We start from the raw sequence: 14,126 nt of genomic DNA on the forward strand, positions 1-14,126 counted from the left end.
AACGGTGAGAGGTAATCGTTAAGTAATTATGTGAAGCGGTGTGTAATCCAAAGACAAAGTATCAGCGGTGTGGTGGTCAGCTACAGTTGCGTGGCGACAACAACGCGGAAGCCAGGGATGGAAAACTGTGGCGTGGTAGAAGACCAGTTCGGGGTAGAGAAGGAGCGTATAGGGTGGGAGGATGCGCAGAGTATAAACAATACAATGCGCGCGTGTGTGTGCAGAGGGCAATATAGCAGTCTGTAAGAGTTCCAGTTAATTGTCAGGAGAGCCAAGCCGCATCGCTCGCCTCGCAGATCTCACCACCCGCAGCTAATGTGGCGAGACCGGCATCTTCGCCTTCCCACCTCCGAGACCGAGATGCCACCACGAAATCTCAGTTTGCGGAAAGGAGATGCAATTTCCCTTGGCCTGGAGATTGCCGTGGTAGTTTCTGATTGGGCACGGTCTTTTCTAGCGCTCTCCATGTGCCCATAGTCGAATCACTTCTGTTTCGTCCGAATAACTGCAGGCAGCACCCTAAATCACATGCGACTTCGCATCGCTTCCATGTGAACGTGCCTCGCGACTACCACACCTACGACGCATTACATCTAAATCCGTTAAAGTATTCGAGCCATTCCACGAAAAGGAAACTCTAAACAGATACCTGGGTGCAGATGTTGCGGCAGTCGACGTAGGCTTCAACAAGAATATTTTCTGTCGTGGACAGAACCGTAGACTTCTTAGTTGTATATGCTACTTCGACATGCATTGCTGTAACAAAGAGGCAAAGTCAAATGCCGGCAGGGTGTTTATCGATTCCCTTGTACGGGGTAAGGCTGCCTTTGGGTGGAACACCAAAAGACATTTCTGCAGCATTGACCAGCTTCAGGTCACCTGAGCGGCTTTACGTGTCCTGGCAAGACATGTATACACGTCGATGATTTTCAACGTCGAACAAGCCACCAACATATCGGCCCGCCGTTTTGAAAGCATTCGCGTGGACGCCAATGACAGGCTGTGAGGCTGTCCGCCAGCCTTGCTGGACCCTTGTCTGCCAGGGGTAGAAAGACGATATTGCGTCACTGGCCGTTACCAAGTCGCGACTCCTTCACAGCATCCAACAGGAGCCAGTCCCTCGATATGTGCCTTGCTTTTGGTACAGGGCCCTGGCCCTTGACCTCACCCCCGTTCCCAGCCTTATCATCTGTACCTCCACAACCTCAAGCACATCTACATACCTCTACGACGACGCTTAACAGGTCTATATCCTCTCATCTTATACCTAGCGGCCATTCCCTACTACGAGCACTCGTCCTGTGATTGCGCATCCGCTGTGCGCAGTCGCATCCTGCAATGTCTACCTTCGAGTCCAGCAGGGGTCATACCCAGCCTATAAACCATTATTCTATCACTCAGCTATGCACCGTATTGTGCCTGAGTGCGTTGCCTATGGCTGACGCTTTCCACCACATGGCACAAAAGGCACCCTGGAAAGCCAATCGGAGAAAACTGGACATCACGCCCTTGTTAGTGACGAACCGTTGTCCCGAGACCATCTGGCCTGGTATCTCAACGCAGTCCGGTACAGGTCCTGCAGAGAATGGCTTCAAGCTTGAACCTGGGGAGACGAAAAACCAGACTGTGTCAGAGGATTGGCAGGGTCGCGTCTGGGGTAGGACGAATTGTACGTTCAACAGTGACGGCACCGCTGCTGAATCGGGTCGCGGAAAGGCTTGTGGATCCGGCGACTGCAATGGCGCCTTGAATTGTCAAGTCGGGGTATGTTATTACGCTCTATATTGATACACCGCTGACTCAGATGTAGGGGGACGTTCCCGTCTCGCTTGCCGAGTTCACGTTGGATGCTGGGGATGGACATACATACTACGACATCTCGCTTGTCGATGGCTACAACGTCCCCATGGCAATCGTACTCCAGCCGCTCGAGAACGTCACGCTCGATGATATTCCTCCGAACCTTACCAACCCATCCTGCCAAGGCACGGATGGACTGCTAGCTTCCCAAGGCTACAATCCCTATCCCGAATACCCTGACTTCTTACGCACGAATACCTCCTACCCATTGCCCTTTGATCAAAAGGTTGATAAGAATAAGATCTCTAAATGGTGTCCATGGGATTTGCAACAGAACCCCCCTGAGAAGCCTGGCGATGGCGTATATCCGTATCCTGACGACAACATCCAACGGCCACAGTTCAATCCTTGCTTCTCTGCATGTGCAAAGAACAATCGACCTGAAGACTGCTGTACAGGAGAATACAACTCTGCGAGCGCGTGTAAGCCAAGCGAGTACTCCAAAAGCGTCAAGGCAGTCTGTCCTGACGCATACAGCTTTGGTATGTGATCCCCTCGTAATTCAATCAACGGAGCAAGGCTAACAACCAGAACAGCGTTCGATGATCAGACTTCAACCTTCATCATCCCCTCCGGAGCTGGATTCGAAGTGGTCTTCTGTCCCGGTGCGCGTTCGACGACGATCCTCTCAACGAGCCGAGAGGAAATGCTTCAGTTAGCGCAGCAAGGCAGAGTCGACAAACAAGCTACGATGATGATGAAATCCAGGAGTGAAATGGCAAAGAGAAGTGCTGCGTCGAGGATGTCAAAGTTAGGTGGTAATCCATTTGCGTTTATTTTGGTTGTGGTGGCCGTGACATCAGCTTCACACTTCTGGTAGCAAGACTGTAGTCACGCTTTGTCGTTCATGGGGTTCGGAAGCCTCATTGCTGGTGTTGTTTGTTGGTCGTACGTGGAGCGAGGTGGAAGTCTTGCGGCAGTCCCAGTTTTATACCCCTTCCTCTTTTCGCCAATTGTCTCTTAAGCATCTCAATCCAATACTTTCCCCCCAGATCATTCCCTCTTTGCAGCACAGTCGCATGCAGAGAGGGGTCTGCTATAGGCCACATGTTGGTGAGCGACCAAATGCATGACCAGGTAGTGGTGCGGCAGAATTCGTGTTGTCAGATTTAAGACCTGCGCCTTCCGGGTAACTGGAAGCTGCTTAAGGTGCTGTTGGTAAGGTACCAGGTAAGATTTTACAAAGCGATTATAGCCTACGTACTCAGCAACATAAGGTTGCTCTGGCAGAAGTACCCCACGTTGCGTGGAGCTTGACCACTCGGAACACTGCCGTCGCTCCTCCAATGTTCTACCCAACTTCTCCATATGGCACGGAACAACGGAGACCGATCTCATCTTGCAATTCACCCTCTGTACCCGCACCTTGTGGCCTTCTGACGGCTGAACTGCGGCTCAGGGTCATATCTTCCGACATCAGATCCACAATAGGCGGCTTGCTAGCCGCTTTGGGCGCGGGCCAGCTTCTCCGCATACCCTTTACGGACCACATCACGGTGCTACGAACGGCTCGATGGAGCTCAACGCGGCACCACATGCTCCGGCCAAGTCAATTGTCTGATTTAGCATGGTAGACAAATGTCCAGTCGTCATTCAAGAAGAAAGGGCGTCCCCAGTGGTGGTGGTGCTTACCCCGCTAATTGGTAGTCTCAGGCAGCGATTTCTAAGGGCTGGCAGGAGGTTCGATCGGTCATTACCATCTTGAACTTCATCCATCATGGCAAAAGCACAAGCTCTGAGCGCTCACGTGCTTTCGAAGGGTTGGACCTTCAAGCAGGCTGATGATACTGCTGATGGTGCTTGGATGTCGGTCAACAAGGTTCCGACAAATGTTCACCTGGACTTGATGGACCACGGCAAGTATGTCTCGACGTTCCAGGAGTCGGAAGCGTTTTGCACAAACTGACAAACGAGTCAGAATTCCGGATCCTTTCCTGGGCTTCAATGAGCTTGACGCAGAGTGGGTGGCAGACAAGGTATGGACATATAAGGTTGAGCTGCCCAAGGTACAGGAAGCAAAAGAAGGTATTACACATGTGCTTGCCTTCGACGGTCTGGACACATTCGCTACAGTCAAGCTCAATGGAGAGACTATCCTCGAGAGCGACAACATGTTCGTCCCGCATCGCCTCGATGTGACTAAGAAGCTCAATTCTGAGAGCACGAACACTTTGGAGATCGACTTTGCATCTGCCCGTCTGGAGGCCATCAAGATCAAGGAAAAGTACCCAGACCACAGATGGGTTGGATTCAATGGCGATATGGCAAGGCTTGCAGTGAGGAAAGCTCAGTACCATTGGGGCTGGGATTGGGGCCCAATTCTGAACACGTGCGGTCCCTGGCGTGAAGTGCGACTGGAAACCTACCAGGCAAGGGCCAAGGATCTGAGAGTCGACTACAAACTCGATGATAGCCTAAAATCAGTCCGGGGAACGATTTCTGCTACTGTGGAAGGACCGTCTGCAGACAGCGTTAGCTTTGATGTATTCGATGGAGATCAACGAGTCTTTAGGGAGACTGCAAAGATTAGCGAGGGTGTGGCCAAAGTGGATTTCCATGTCAGCAGCCCGAAGTTGTGGTACCCCCATGGTTATGGCGAGCAGCCTTTGTATACCGTTACTGCAACGGTTCTCACGAATGGAGCAGAGACACATCAAACGTCACGTCGAACAGGTTTTCGGAAAGGCGAACTCATACAGGAGCCAGATACTATTGGAAACAGCTTCTACTTCCGGGTCAACGGCGTTGATGTCTTTTGTGGTGGCTCGGACTGGATTCCTGCCGACTCTTTTACTCCACGTGTGACCGAAGAAAAATATCGTAAATGGCTCGAGATGATGGTTGATGGTTATCAGATAATGATCAGAATCTGGGGTGGCGGCATCTGGGAAGAAGACATCTTCTATGACATCTGCGATGAACTCGGTGTCCTGGTGTGGCAAGATTTCATGTTTGGCTGCGGCAATTATCCCGCCTTTCCGGACATCCTGCGATCAATCAAGGAAGAGTGCACCGCAAACGTCACCAGACTGCGACATCACCCTTCCATCATCATCTATGCCGGAAATAACGAGGACTACCAGGTGCAGGAGTCGTATGGCTTGACATACGATTACGAGGACAAGAATCCAGAGAACTGGCTCAAGACTGACTTTCCGGCTCGATACATATACGAAAAGGTGCGTGCGTATCGTGCGTTTAGCAATTACAATTACGCTGACAGCACTATCTACAGCTACTGCCTGACGTTGTTGCGGCGGAAAGTCCACATGTTCCATACCATCCAGGATCACCATGGGGTGACGGCCTTAAGACGTCAAACCCCACAGTGGGTGACATGCATCAATGGAACGGTAACAATATCCACATTGCGTCACATATATTATACTTACGACGTATGCAGTATGGCATGGCACACAGGAAAAATACCAGATTTTCGATACGCTAGGCGGCCGCTTCAACAGCGAATTCGGCATGGAAGCATTCCCACATATCGACACGATCAAGTACTACTGCACTGATCCTTCTCAGTTGTACCCGCAAAGCCACATGCTTGATTTCCATAATAAAGCGGACGGACATGAGCGGAGGATAGCCACGTATTTGGTGGAGAACTTCCGCACCAAGACTGATCTAGAGGTATGTGCCGTCCGACGGTTACCCGGTTCATGGTCGGGAACTATGACTAAGTGGGCCGCAATATAGCCGGTATAGGTACTAACAGCGAATAGTCGTTCATCCACCTAACACAGCTATCTCAAGCCGAAGCACTAATGTTCGGCTACAGGGGGTGGAGACGACAGTGGGGTCAAAACAGGCATTGTGGTGGTGCACTCGTCTGGCAGCTCAACGACTGCTGGCCAGTCACTTCGTGGTCTATCGTCGATTACTTCCAGCGCAAGAAACCGGCCTACTACGCTATGCGCAGAGTCCTTGCCCCCATCGCCGTTGCAGTCAAACGGGCGCACTTTGATTGGAGCGTAGTACATGCCAGAGTACCCAAGACTAGCGACTACGAAGTCTGGGTGGCGAGTCAGAAACTGGAGGAAGTGACAGCAACCGTTGAATTGCGATATATTAGCGTTGAGAGCGGCAAGGAGATTAAAACGAAGATCGTCAAGAAGGATATCAGGCTCGTACCGAACGGAACGACCGACGTCCTCTCAGGTACCATCGACAACCGGAACGAAGAGCCGCATGTCCTAGCCGTTCGCATATGGGTCGATGGCGAAATTGTGTCTCGCGATGTCGATTGGCCCCAGCCACTCAAGTATCTCGAGTTCAGGGACCGCGGCTTGGAAGTCATACCGAAGGGTGAGACTATTGTGGTCAAGGCCCAGAAACCGACTAAAGGCCTAGTCTTCGAGGAACGTTCAGGCGTCCTTGTACACGACAGTGCTATAGATGTGGTGCCTGGAGATGAGCAGATCATCAAGGTAAGGGGCTTGGGCAAGCAGGATGAACCGTTGAGGTGGACATATTTGGGCAAAGATTAGGCGTCAGCTCGCAGGATTCGGAATGTGGAGTTGCTTGGATGATGTGGAAGCAGGATGACCGCTTTGTGGGGCATAACGTGTGAATGCAAGTACATGTAGTTAGAGGTATGTTCAGCGCATGCTGACGCGCAAGTACAACAAGTCCTTGATCATCAAGAGCGTCGACTAGCTCATCGGCTCGAGTTCGTATGTCGCGACATAAACTTTGGAACACGGCGAATATAGGCAAGGACCAAAGGTGTGGGATCGCACTGCGTAATAACCAGGCATTGTCGAGTAGAGTTTGGACCGAAGGGTATATGTGAGGCTGCTATAGGTCCATCGTCATGTATATGCCAAGCCCTGGATATGAACGTATCTATCGAACATGCTGAATTTCCAGGGTTAATTAAATGGCGCCGCCCAGCGCTCTACAGCATTGGCTGGAACTGCCCTGCATGGGGTAGAGGGTGCAGGCAAATGCAACCTAGCCGCATGCCATCACGCAAAGCCGGTTCGCAGCGAGCACGCAGCAGCGTTCGGTGGGTTTTTGAGCTTCTCGGCCCACACTGGCTCGCGACCCGGACGCTGGTATGGGTTTTTCACTGGTGATATGTCGGCAGAAGGCGGCGGTAGCGAGTATGTCGCATGGTTGTCGTTCCTCTACGCCTGCAACGCGGCTTGCCTGTAACGGCCGTCCTTCATAGGTCGGGTACATCTCACCCGAAAGCATGTGTTCGACGTTAGGGTTTGTGATTTAGGTTCGCATCGCACCACCCTCTCCAGAGGCCCACACACACACATATCACGCCTCTAACATAGGCACGCAATCCATGCCCACCTGCGCCCATGCGATCGAGGGTGCGCGCTGCTTGATCGTGGCGGGAAGGATGATCCGCACTCGCTGAAACGACGTGCAGTAGTGCTGCCGCAGCCAGAGCGAGAAAAAAACAGGCTGCTTCATGTCAGTCGCATGGCGTAGCGCTCTAAAATGGTAATGTCGTGCGCGATCTCTTCTGGAACCCTTTTCGAAGCCGTCGGTAGCGGCACGCCCCATCTTTGACTCCAATTTCGCTTGGCCCCCTCCCCTCGCGAAAGACGCAATCCTTTCCCGTCCGCCCGTCTCAACGGTCGCCTGCCCTTTTTTTCTCTCCTCTCCCTCTCGCTCCACCAGTCAGCCCTGCTGCATGCAAACAGGGGTGCTGTGGGCTATAATGCGGGGATTATACCCTCTCGAATGTCCACTCTGGAATGCCTTTTCGTCGCCCGGGCCCTGCGACTTGCTGTTAGCTTCCGCGCCGAGTATACCACAAGCTTCTGCAGGATTATGACGGCACATGCCTGGGAACCAGACGCACCTACGTTACGTTTTGCCTCTGTGCATCTTATTTGATTCAGGCTGCAGGTGGTATGCACTGCTCAAACTGCACTACCGAGCGTCTCTGATATATCGATCCCGGTTCGTCGACCTTTTAGTTCCGATTCTTGTTATATTGGTCCCTGAACGTACCACCACTGGTACTTTGTACCATCATTCTGGTCATCGCCTTCTTGTCACGACATATTTGACCGACTCTCCTCCTTGACCTGGCACCTGGATGCAGGGTCGTCTGACACTTCTGGTCTGAAATACCTGTTCTTCTTTCTTGAGTTGCGGCTCTGAAGCACGTTGCCGACTTACCACCGAGGTCACTGCAACATGTTTCATACCTTCCAGTCGTCCGTGGGAATGCGGTCACCCGGAGCAGACAGTGACAGCGCGGGGAAACCATCACGCCCACCAGGCTCACGGCGCATATCAACCAGCAACGCATGTGTCGAATGCAGACGACGCAAGATTCGATGTGACGGTTCACAACCTTGTGGACAGTGCCAATGGTACCAACACCCTGAGGCATGTGGCTATTCGAAGCCTGCACAACGAGTTGTGCCTAGCAGAAAGTGAGTATTCTAGAACACTATCAAAACGGGTCGGGCTAATTAGTTTGGTAGACTAGTCGACAAGCTTTCCAACAATATTGAACAGTACAAGACCATCCTCACAAAGTTGTATGGAGTAAAGAACCTGGAGTCGCTGGCTAGTCTCCCACGCGAGGAACTGCTAGAACTAGCTCTCTCCTCCAGTGCGATTCACTCAACGACATCGCCGTCGGCGGCCGACTCGCAAACGCTGTCGGACGTGCAGGTTGGATCTGATGGAGCCGAAAGCTTGGAAGCGCTCGAGCAGGCTCCGCCTGAAGATCCTTACTGGGACGAGGCACGGAAGCACCAGCTCCGTGTCCAAGGCATCTCCGACGATGTAAATGGACTATCAATGTCCGTCGACCGCCTATCCTCTTATGTTGGCATCTCTTCTATCACAGCGGCACTAAAGGTTATTGTACGATGTGCACCCCAGACGCGTTCGCTCATCGCACACAACAGCCAGGAGACTGCGCTGCCAAGCCGCGCAGGCTCTCCGCCACCGGAGTTAGCAGACAGCAGGCCAGATGCCCTACCGTCTCCCGAGCATGGTCAAGAGCTGATTGAAAGCTATTTTGACCGCGTGCATCCTTTCTGTCCTATGATCGATGAGCGAAAGTTTTGGTCCACGTTCTTGTACGGCAACCGCAAGGACTCAGCATGGCTGGCGCTACTGAACATGGTCTTTGCATTGGGGTCGCTTGCCTCTCTAGCTGCAGACAACGAAGCACACTATGTCTACTTCAATCGATCTCGGCAGCACCTGTCTCTGGAGTCGTTCGGAAGTGGCAACCTAGAAGTTCTTCAGGCTCTAGCCATTATGAGCGGATACTACATGCACTATCTCAACCGCCCGAACGAAGCGCATTCCCTAATGGGTGGTACGCTTCGTATGGCTACCGCGCTAGGTTTACATCGTGAGTACTCGGAACGCAGTGACGCGAGCAGGCAGTTCATGGCACCGGGTGAAGAGGATTCTATTTCCCCGGAGATGAGACGACGCATCTGGTGGAGTTTGTTTTGCCTGGATTCTTGGGCTTCTACTACGACGGGTCGACCTTCGTTGGGCAGAATGGGGCCTTCCATCACTGTCTTGAGGCCTGGAACGGCCGCAAACACTGTAAGCCTTCTTGACGAATGCTGCAGTCGATAACTACTGACGTCAAACACAGTCCCAGGCAATACCACCACCCAACAGCCCTCAGTACATCGAGCAACTCAAGATCCTGCCTCTAGTGCACGCTTCAGCATTTTGTCAGATCGCTACTAGGATACAGGATCGGCTCGTCGAGTCTCCTCTGCTTTCCCCCTCAGAAACCGCTAGCTACGACGCACAGATTGTGAAGTGGCATGAGGAACTGCCATCGATTCTCTCCAACCCTGACGAGCCGTGTCCAGAGTTTCTTCGGCGAACCAGACTGGTTATGAAGTGGCGCTTCCAGAACATTCGTATCATCCTCCATCGTCCAATCCTGCTTACTGCAGCACTACGGCGCTCTCCTTGGGTTGCCCTCAGCGCGGACGAGAAGCTCGCAGTGGGCAAATGTCGACTCATTGCATCGAAGACAATCGAAGAAATCAGCCACGAATGCATGCCCGATCTCATCTCAGGTTGGAACGCAGTATGGTTTTGCTTCCAAGCCTGCATGGTACCTCTGGTTTCATTGTTCAGCGATACCAGCATACCGGAAGAGGTTGAGAAATGGAAAGCCAGTGTCGAAACAGCACTTACATTTTTTGAAACAGTCAAGGACTGGAGTATTGCAGCTAAACGAAGTGGCGATGCAGTCACCCGCCTCTACGCCGCATACAAGACGAATGTATCGACACTATCCCATCAGAGTCAGACCGCTATGCCACACATTCCCCATCCCCAGCAATATCGACAACAGCAACCTCACCCGCATGCCCACACTCATTTCCCTGTCCCGGGCACGTCGGCCGCGCCGACGATGCTCAACACCCACCCAGTCGCTTACGGACAACATCATCCCTCCGCATTCGGACATTACAACCCAGCAACACCTACCTGGGCCAACGCCGGGAACGATCCGACGATCTTGAACAACTTTTGGGATGATATGATGTGGGATACCAATTTACCGGATATGCTAGAGACGCCGTTTGGGCTTGGTGGGGACTATGAGTTTGCAAGTGCGGCACAGGACTCTGGGGCGCAGGGGGCCTGTTGGATGCATGGAAACTAAAGAGACCATCAGGGAGCGTTGCATTAACACTCCTGTCGATCGTTTCAGTATTCAATGTTTGCCTAAGTCTGGACAGCACATACCGCATAGGCAGCATTCGAGACTATACTCTAGCGTAGGAACGCAGGTCCGCGTGTGCGCAGCACATATGCGCTGTCAGTCTTGATGAAGATGCGCCAAGACGACTTTGTGCGACTGACGATGCCGGAGCCGACCGGACGACGCATAGCCACCGGGATATTGCCTAGCAACTCGATCGCATATACGAAAGCTCCCAGAAAGAAGTAGCAATATGCAACAGCCGGCAGTGAAACCGAACAACAAGCGGAACATTTAGCACAAGGACTACCCTTTACCCCCTGGTTTCATATACACACACACATGGCAGTTCAGGGTTCAGGCTGCTGTTCGGAGCAAAGGATGATTTACACGGATTATAGATAGATCAGCGGCTTCTAGCATTGTTCTCCCGAAGTCGCTTTATTTCTCGTTCTTGTCGATCTGCCACATCCTTACACAGTTGCACGGATGGAAAGTAAGGCTGGCTGGCACGTCCAGGCCATGGAGGCGGATCCGCATGTAGATGTCCCCTTTTTCTTTTCTGCACTTTTGCTGCGCCTGTCTGCGTCGTTTCCGCATCCTTCACCCCTCTTCTATGTTGCATCACAACCTTAGCCCTGCACTTTCTCTCTTTAACCTCGACTCTGCATTGCGTCCACATCACCCTTTTACCGTTTTGCAGATGTATGTACCGCATAGGTGGTTAGATTTTCTTCTATTCACTCGCTATTATAGACATGGGGTGCGCATTATTTGTACCCCAGATTCTGGTGATGGCTAAATAGGCATGAGGTTGATCGCATACCAGGGCCTGCATGCAACGTCGGAAGTAGTTAGACATAGACACGAATGCATACACCGTTTTCATCCGCTTAACCCCGAAAGAGGATTCGTGCAATGGGCGTGATGGCTTAACAGAGGAGCTATATGCCTCTCTGCTGTTACTTGGTCATATTGTTACTAATCCACATTTCACTGAGTGAGGGTGTGTTTAGCCTAAGGGCGTCGTGCATGTGAACGTCTACATTATCTAGGTATTGTCACACGCCACCAAGAACTCAAAGTACAATAACACAAACGCGCTACTGTTTCTGTCTGCACACTACAGATACGATGTACCAAGCGCACAGCGGGGAACGAGTCCATCTTGGCTGCTTGTCCTGCAACATCAAACGCTTAACTGACATGTGTTGTCATCGGTGAGTATGCGCGGATTTTGTCCAAGGTGACGTTTGAATTGTGGTATGATAAGTGCAGGGTTTGCAATCCATCCTGAAGGAATCTGGATAGATGTGACGCCCGTGGTTCTGGGCGATGTGGGACATGGCAGGCGAGGCGAAACGGGCTGCGGGGGTGCCGATGACGGAGTGTTACGCGGATCTTAACGATTAGCCGCCTAGAAGAGTATCTGTTTGGTACTGCACAGTACATTGGAAACAAGTGACATGTGATAGATGGATCCGGGGTGCAGATTTTTGGACTGAATGCACTCAGTGGTCCTGTTTGTACATGCACGACTAGACGAGAGCGAATTCACGTAAAAGGGGTCGTGACGATGAACGAAGTTGCACCTAACCTTCCCGCCACCACCGCGCACGTCTTACCCACGTGCACGTTGGCCCACCAGCTGTCGATCGCAGCCATGGAGCTTGGCTATCTATCCTCGGACCTACTTCACCGCCGCCACCTTGGTCATGTATGTGAAAGGAGCGCGATAATCGCATCTCCAGCTTTTGTTCCTCCGCATCGACAAGCGGATTGATATCTCATCGCAACAATGTCAGAGCCCGATCTCCACCGCGCCATATCCATGAAGCCCCACCCATTCCATACACATCCCGACCGCATAGAACGCACATCAAGCCCCCACGTCCACGTGAATGCCAGCAGTAGTAGCAGCAGCGCGCAACACCATGCAGATAGCTCAATCCGCAAAAATGATGCTAGCAGCACCGCCGTCGAAACAGCGGCTCCTACAACCGACCACGACCCCATAGCCCGCCACGTCTCTGCGCGTCACAGCAGCTTCCACGAAGACATTGAATCGCAATCGCCGCCCTCGTATACCCCCGACAATGACCCGTACTCGCTGTCCTCTGCCATAAAGCCCGAGTCGGAATTGGCCTTGATCCGCGCCAACACGTCGCGAAAGCGCGATGGCTGCGGTCCCATCACCCTCAACAAGAAGGCTACCTCGGCGAAGAAGTTGGAAGAGTTCTACTCGGCGCAGAACGAGAACATTGAGAGATTGCTCAAGCCAGTGGCTGAACACCGGGCTGCCGCAAAAGATGAAGATACAGCCAACCACCTCAAGTACAAAATCGCTGTCATTGGTTCCTTTGCCGCAAACATCATTCTAGCCGTCCTACAGCTCTACGCCGCCGTATCTTCTCGCTCGCTGTCGCTGTTTACGACAATGGCCGATTCGCTCTTCGACCCCCTTTCCAACCTCACACTTATAATGTGCAACCGCGCCGTGGCACGTGTTGATGCCAGGAAGTTCCCTTCAGGGAAAGCAAGAATTGAGACTGCCGGAAACCTCTGTTTCTGTGCACTCATGATTACGGTTTCTGTGGTCATTATTGTCGAATCTATCCGTACAGTTGCCGAACACTCCGGACCCGAAACCAACGACTTCTTCCTACCCAGTGTCATCGCTGTCAGCATTGCTTTTGCGACCAAGTTCTCGCTGTTCTTGTATTGTTGGGCCTTGAGGAACAAGTACAGTCAAGTCAGGATTCTGTGGGAAGACCACCGTAACGACCTGTTCATTAACGGGTTCGGTGTGTTGACGTCTGTCGGTGGATCCAAGTTGAAGTGGTGGTTGGATCCCATGGGTGCGATGATACTATCCGTCTTGATCATCTTCCTGTGGTCGAGAACCGCGTACTCGGAATTCCAGCTTCTCATCGGCGTTACAGCTGATACTGCCATGTTGCAGCACATCACCTACATCTGTAAGTCTCTTCTCATTACATCTACTTGGGCTGTGCACTAACGCTTGCTTTCCAGCGATGACACACTCCCCCACCATCCTCCAAATAGACACTGTGCGTGCCTACCACTCCGGTCCCCGCCTCATTGTCGAAGTAGACATCGTCATGGACCCAGAAGCTACATTGAGAGCTACACATGACGTAGCTGAGGAACTTCAGATAAAACTGGAGAGTCTTCCTGATGTAGAGAGGGCGTATGTTCATGTGGACTATGAGACTGACCATCGGCCGGAGCACTTTTTGAAGAAGGAGCTGTGAGGACGTGGGCGAGGAAACGGGGAGGACGTCCCGGGAAGAATAGCGGAAAGAGTGAATTGAGGTGTGTAAGGGCATAAGAGGATGGGGCTTGAAGTTGTATAAAGTTATTATCAGTTCTTCGATATGATGAGGATGTGGGAATTTTCCTACGCTTCTACCGACTATCGCTATCAGTGTATGCTACTACTCGTAAAGTCGTCTCATGTCCTTATGCTATCCTCGTTCTCTGAGTTGCTTTGTTCGTTTCTAGGATGAGATTGTAAACCATTATGTCGAATGCTAGTCCCGCCAATGAGATCGGTCTGGTT

At 52.0% G+C, this 14,126-nt stretch overlaps 4 protein-coding genes across 4 annotated transcripts; all 4 read left to right on the top strand.

Annotated features, from left to right (window-relative positions):
* Positions 1–1,455: 1,455 nt before the first annotated feature.
* On the top strand, positions 1,456–2,680 carry AA0111_g1645 (hypothetical protein; the record flags this gene model as incomplete). The annotated part of the gene is made up of 3 exons (XM_028647327.1): positions 1,456–1,764; positions 1,811–2,342; positions 2,397–2,680. The coding sequence occupies 3 exons, from the start codon at positions 1,456–1,458 to the stop codon at positions 2,678–2,680; spliced, it is 1,125 nt and encodes a 374-aa protein (XP_028510662.1).
* An 897-nt stretch (positions 2,681–3,577) lies between these two features.
* AA0111_g1646 (Beta-mannosidase B) lies at positions 3,578–6,356 on the top strand (the record flags this gene model as incomplete). Its single annotated transcript, XM_028647328.1, has 5 exons — positions 3,578–3,720; positions 3,779–5,039; positions 5,096–5,213; positions 5,264–5,499; positions 5,592–6,356. 5 exons carry the CDS (start codon positions 3,578–3,580, stop codon positions 6,354–6,356), a joined length of 2,523 nt encoding a protein of 840 aa, XP_028510661.1.
* Positions 6,357–8,034: 1,678 nt separating this feature from the next.
* Positions 8,035–10,504, top strand: AA0111_g1647 (hypothetical protein; the record flags this gene model as incomplete). The annotated part of the gene is made up of 3 exons (XM_028647329.1): positions 8,035–8,276; positions 8,328–9,417; positions 9,470–10,504. 3 exons carry the CDS (start codon positions 8,035–8,037, stop codon positions 10,502–10,504), a joined length of 2,367 nt encoding a protein of 788 aa, XP_028510660.1.
* Positions 10,505–12,341: 1,837 nt separating this feature from the next.
* AA0111_g1648 (hypothetical protein) lies at positions 12,342–13,818 on the top strand (the record flags this gene model as incomplete). Its single annotated transcript, XM_028647330.1, has 2 exons — positions 12,342–13,521; positions 13,577–13,818. 2 exons carry the CDS (start codon positions 12,342–12,344, stop codon positions 13,816–13,818), a joined length of 1,422 nt encoding a protein of 473 aa, XP_028510958.1.
* Positions 13,819–14,126: the final 308 nt, after the last annotated feature.

The sequence above is a fragment of the Alternaria arborescens genome (assembly GCF_004154835.1).
Source record: "Alternaria arborescens strain FERA 675 chromosome Unknown contig_3, whole genome shotgun sequence".
Classification (NCBI taxonomy): domain Eukaryota; kingdom Fungi; phylum Ascomycota; class Dothideomycetes; order Pleosporales; family Pleosporaceae; genus Alternaria; species Alternaria arborescens.